Source organism: Peromyscus leucopus, chromosome 8b (genome assembly GCF_004664715.2).
Source record: "Peromyscus leucopus breed LL Stock chromosome 8b, UCI_PerLeu_2.1, whole genome shotgun sequence".
Taxonomy (NCBI): Eukaryota; Metazoa; Chordata; class Mammalia; order Rodentia; family Cricetidae; genus Peromyscus; species Peromyscus leucopus.
In genome coordinates this window covers 5,829,632-5,835,631 of record NC_051086.1, presented here as the reverse complement: position 1 = coordinate 5,835,631, position 6,000 = coordinate 5,829,632, and the positions used below count along the sequence as shown (strand labels likewise).

The following is a 6,000-nucleotide window of genomic DNA, read 5'->3' as shown; positions in this document are numbered from 1 at the left end:
CAGGGGCTGCGGACGCGGAGGCAAGGGAAGCCCACACTCGGCGGCCAGCCCGCTGCCTCCACACATTCAAGGGGTGCAGGGATTTGCTGTCAGGCCAACCCCTTCAATCACGCCCGGGGCCGGCCCACCACCCAAGTCTCGCACGACTCCTTCGCGGTACTCTCTCTCCTACCCGCCGCACCAGAAGGAGCCCCACCTCCGCGCGGGCCACTTTGTCCTCACTGGGGTTCCTCCCCTTCTTTCCGGCCCTCCTCCGCGCGCCCCCTACTTTCCCGGCCTCGGGCGCTCGGCTCCACTCGGCTCCGCTCGGAACTCCCCGCCCCCCGCGGAGCCTACAGCCAATCAGCGCGAGGCCCCGCCCCTCCCGGCCGTTCTAGGCGGGCCGGCCGAGCGCAGGCCGAGCCGGGCTGAGGCGGCGCCGCGGGCGGGGCGATGGGGCCTGGCTGCCGGGCGGCGGCGGCGGTGGCGGCGGCGGCGGCGACGGGGCTCGCCTAGACGCGGGGGTCGCGGGGAGGCGAGAGACGAGTGGGTGCTGAGGCCCACCCGGGATGGGCCAAGCCCGGCCTGGCGGGGCCGAGCGGGAGCCGAAGGCGGCACGCGGGCCGGGCCTGCGGGCCGGGCGGCCCGGGGGCTGAGGTAGAGGTGGGCGCGGAGGAAGGGGCCGGGCGAGGCGGTGGGAGGAGCGGCGAGGGGGCGGAGGCTGGGCGGCGAGCAAGCGGCGCCTGGCCCGAGGCGGCGGCGCCGGAGCAGGCTGAGGCGGCGGCCGGGACGAGCGCCCTGAGGTGGCGGCCGCGGCCCCATGGGCGGGTGCGTGGGCGCCCAGCACGACTCCTCGGGCAGCCTCAACGAGAACTCGGACGGCACCGGAGGTAGGTGGCGCCAGGGGGGCGGCTGCGGCCCCCCATTGTTCGCGGCGGCGGCCACCTGTCCCGACCCCGCGCCCCTTTGTCGTTCCTCCTCCGCGGCGGCTCCGCCACGCGCTTCGGGCTCCACGCGGGGCCGCGGGCCTAGGCCTGGCTAGGGGGACTCCAGCCCGGAGAAATCCTCGGCGGCAGGATGGCGGCTCTCGGGGCCAGGGAGGGGCGGCTGCCCCGAGTGCCCCCGACGGGCCCCGCCGCACCCCCGGCCCTTCCCGCGTCGGCAGAGTTGGCCGGGCTCAGCTTTCCCGGGTTTCGGATGACAGCTGCCCCGGTTGGTTCCAGTTTCTGGAGCTGGGCTGGGGAAGTCTCAAGTGGCCCTGGGCAGTGTTTTAAGGAGGAGGGGGGAGACGATCGGCCCGAGGAAAACGTGGCTTGTTGCTGCTGCCAGGGGCGTTAGCCCAGTGTGCCGTCGGGGCGCACTAGTCAAATTCCGATGTGTCTTACGTAAAAGGAAAACGTGCAGGATAAAAGTACCCCAGTATAAGATTAGTGCTTTGAGTAAAAGTTTTCCAACGCGGATCGCGCTCCTCAGTTATAGTAACCATGGTAAAGAAGTCTCTTGATTCCGTTCTCGGTAGTTGTAGAGGGGCAGAACAGTTAAGATTGATTCTACTTTTAAGTGACCTCAACAGTGCCGAGCCCATTCATTATATAGAATGTGTAGAAGTTCGAACGTTGAAGAAAAGAGCCACCGGGGAGTGGCAAAGAGAACTTGATTTGATACGGACCTGATATTGGGTACCTTCAGGTTGGATTGCTTTTTTTTAAAGTTGTTGAGTTGCTTGAGAATAGGCGGGGTCACACCTTTTCGCACCTTGAGACCGGGTGCCTGCCCTGACGCTTAAGCTCTGCCCTTGAATCCTCTGCACTCATCTTTGTACTAGCGATTTCCCGGTTTACGTGATGTTTAACCATGCCCTTTCACTAACCTCTATCGGTATTCCCTGTCGCTACATGTTGGACAAATAATTTGAGAATTCAGTGAAAGTGGCCTTGAAAAAGTCCTTTGTAGTGCATTTCATGTCACAGCCTATTTATTGGTGAGATCCTCGGCGACAGCAAAGCTAAAGTATAGAAAGGGAGTGATTAAAAACACTGGGTTAAGGGCAGATTGGTGGTCAGATGATACCGCTTAAATATGCTAGTACTTACTAGCATTCAGTTTAATTAACTTTCAAGTATGTTAAAATTATAATAAATACTCCTTTTCTCTGTGGTCGGATTGAACCAGTATAACCCATTTGGCAGTACAATTTAGATTCACTCACATTACTAGCATGGGCTTTTAGAAGCATGAAATCCTAGCTTTAGGTAATTACTACCAGTGGCATCCAATTAGATAGCTATAGTATCAGTTTCTTTCAGGACTTAAGTTTTCTGGACCATAAACTGCTATGATTTTGTACAGAAACCTTTTTAAAAAGGGGAGTACCTCCTTTTTTCTTCAGGGGAGAAGGCATGGGATAACTCTGATGTAGCTGGAAGAAGAAGGGTCTGTGGGGGACAAAATGCTTCTGGAATTTCATTTTGGAAGCCTTCATTTTCCACTACTGTCATGAGAGGTGAGAGCACATTGTGGAGCTAGCAACTTGGGAGACTAGAGCTGGAGGCTCTTAGTTCCAGGCCAGTCCGGGCTACACAGCAAAACCTTGTCTCCAAAAACAACAAAAAGTTACTGTGGAATGTGTTTATTGTGGAATGTGTTTCAGGTTTACGAGTTAACAGTTCTTTTTTGTTGTTTGTTTGAAAGGGAATGACTTTCCTAAGGGTGTTGGCAAAGATCCTTAGCTTTTCAAACATTAGTAGTTTTTAATCTGGTTATACTGAGTTAGAACATTTCATCAACCTGATGTATATAATGCAGCCTTCAGGTATGTTTCCTGACAGTTTATATTCACAGTGCTATCTATGTGAGCATCAGCATTGTAGAATTACTCCAGCCTTTCCAAAAGTCAGCTGGTTCATAATAAATATGATTTGAAATACTTGGATGTTTTACTTTCCTTTTCCTTCTGCATCCAGTTTTTTATATAATTTATTTTTTGGTTTTTCGAGACAGGGTTTCTTTGTAGCTCTGGCTGTCCTGGAACTCTCTGTAGACCAGGCTGGTCTTGAACTCACAGAGATCCGCCTGGCTCTGCCTCCCGAGTGCTGGGATTAAAGGCATGTGCTATCACCACCCGGCTCGAATCCAGGTATTTTTACTATGAGTATATAAATACCAAGAAAACCCTATTAGATAAATTACTTCTGTGAAGGAATTTGAAGAATTTTACAAAAACCCATTATAAAATTAAGAAGAGCCCAGGCAATGGTGGCACACGCCTTTAATCCCAGCACTGGGGAGGCAGAGGCAGGCGGATCTCTGTGAGTTCGAGGCCGGCCTGGTCTACAAAGCAAGTTCCAGGAAAGGTGCAAAGCTACACAGAGAAACCCTGTCTTGAAAAACAAAAACAAAAACAAAACAAAACAAAAAAAAACCCTAAGAAGATGGCTTGATCCTCACATTAAGATTTGTATTATTGTTTTGAGTATTGATATTAGTTATAGTTCTTTCTCTGGTCTACTTTGTCTAGAATTCAGGTTTGGATTTTAAGCCTCTTAGGCCTTTTTTAAAAAATGCTTTGTACATGCCTTTAATCCCAGCACTTGGGAGGCAGAGCCAGGAGGATCTCTGTGAGTTCCAGGCTAGTCTGATCTACAGAGCAAGATCCAGGACAGACACCAAAGCTACACAGAGAAACCCTGTCTCAACCGCCGTGCCCCCCCCCCAAAAGGGCTTTATTTTAAACAAGACAATTTTATTTTAGATTCAAGATTATCTAATAGTACTCTCAACTTTCATTCTCCTTGAGTCTGCCATTGTTGTGGCTTTTTAAAAAATAACTATTTTCTGCTTTTTTATGATGACATTGTGAAACTGGACTTAGGACTTGTAGACAAGGATGTATGTGTGAGGGTTGCACATGTATGTGGTGGATATCAAGACAACTCTTGCTTCTCTCCTTCCACTATGTTGGTTCCAGAGATAGAACTGAGCAGTCTTTATTCTGGCCCCTTTGTGATTATTTTTTTAAATATTTATGGAGACCATCAATACAGTTAATTGAAGGCAGCAGGTGTGCTTATTTTCTTAGTTCATCTCTTTAGTGAGCTCTTCAGTGACACCCAAGAGAACTGGTCCTGGTGTCTGCACAGTCCTAGGTTCACAAGAAGCCAGCCAAAATGCTGGACATGTGTTGCTTTACTCATTACTTCAGAATGTCTCAACATCGTCATGGAGTTCTTTCAGATATCCATTTATAGCAGCCTTACAGACACCTACTCAGTGAGTAACAAAGACTTTGGAATAATCAAATCTACCATTTCTCTGGTATTTATTATGTAACAAGTCCTGTGCTAAGGGATTAATAGATGTATTGAATACACAGTTCTTTGAGTTAGATTTCAGTCAACTCTATATTGTAGGTGAAGATTGAAGGCCAAAGAAACTATTGTCCTCGACATCATATAACTTATAATGTCAGTGAGAGCTTTTTATCCATGGCTAAAATTAAAGAGCCCCCCTTCCTCTTTTCTTGATTTATTTAAGAAATTACCATATAATATACCACATAAGAGGTGTTAGTAACATTTATTTAATTTTTGTGGGTTTTTTGTTTGTTTGTCCTTGCTTTTCAAGACAAGGTCTTTCTGTGTAGCCCTGGCTGTTCAGGAACTCACTCTATATAGACCAGGCTGGCTTTGAACTCACAGAGATCCTCCTGCCTCTGCCTCCTGAGTACTGGGATCAAAGAAACTACCATACTTGGTTAACCATTTTGAGTGCAGTTTGCAGTGTTATATAACTGCCTTCGCTGTCCACATCCATATTTTTCTTTCAGGTAGTATGTCTCTCTTCCTTCTCTTTTCAATCTCTGGTAACCATTAATAATGTAAATAATGTAATGTACATTATTTTTATGAAGTTACCTGTTTGGGATGTTTCATATAAATGGAATCTTATAATAGTCTTTCCTTTGTGGTTTATTTCACTTAGCATAATCTTTCCTGGGCTCAAGTTGTGGCAAGTGTCAGTATATCATCTTTTTTTAAATGATTGAATAAAATTCTGTTGTATGTATGTGTGTGTGTGTGTGTGTGTGTGTGTGTGTGTGTGTGTATATATATATATATATATATATATATATATATATATATATATATATACACATACATTTTTTACCTAGCCATTTGTTGGATTGTATTTGAGTTGTTTCTACATTTTGGTGCAAATAATGCATTTGTGAACTTGGGTTGCATAGATATCTATTTTCATTTCCTTTTTAAAGATACTTAGAAGTGGGACTGTTGGGGGATTATGACAATTCTATTTATCTTTTGGAGGACCTGCCAGACTTTTTCATTATACTGTTTTTCATTCCTACCTGAAATCTTTCTGCAATTTCTCTCCCTCTTTACCAGCACTTGTTATTTTCCATTAAAAAAAAAAAATCACAACTCGGGAGTTTGTGAAGTGCTCAAGTTCTTGAGGTTTGCTTTGTGTTCTCTGAGTTCCATTATTTAGTATCTTTTTTTTTTTTTGGTTTTTCGAGACAGGGTTTCTCAGTCCTGGAACTCACTCTGTAGCACAGACTGGCCTTGAACTCACAGAGATCCGCCTGCCTCTGCCTCCCAGTGCTGGTATTAAAGGCATGTGCCACCACTGCCTGGTTATTTAGTATCTTTTTATGTATTTGATGGCCATTTATATACTTTTGGGGGAAATGTCTATTCAAGTCCTTTGCCTCTGTGATACTGGGATTTTTATGTCAGACACATCTGTGCAAATATTTTTCCCATTCTGTAGATGAATCTTTTCATTTTCTAGATAGTGTCCTTTTTGTACAAATGTCTGTAATTTTAATAAAGTCTGTTTTATTTTCTTTCGTTGCCGATGCTTTAAATATATTTATATATCTGTCCCATGAGTATAAATAAATACATAGATCTGCAGTCAGTAATTCATTAGTCCATCAAGGAACATTTATCTTCTCAGTTAGTAGTAGAAACCCCTCAGGCTTCTACTCCCTTTGATCTG

At 46.5% G+C, this 6,000-nt stretch overlaps 1 protein-coding gene across 2 annotated transcripts in view; it reads left to right on the top strand.

Annotated features, from left to right (window-relative positions):
- The first annotated feature begins 517 nt into the window (after positions 1 to 517).
- The window catches only part of Ubtd2 (ubiquitin domain containing 2), a 56,193-nt gene continuing 50,710 nt past the window's right edge, over positions 518 to 6,000 (top strand). The window contains exon 1 of one of the 2 annotated variants that reach the window (XM_028857787.2): positions 518 to 869. In XM_028857787.2, coding sequence (XP_028713620.1) covers positions 800 to 869 — 70 coding nt within the window. In that variant the 5' untranslated portion in view covers positions 518 to 799. Of the gene's footprint in view, positions 870 to 1,181; positions 1,669 to 6,000 lie in introns of those variants that run through there. The other variant, XM_037201468.1, reaches the window with a different exon arrangement.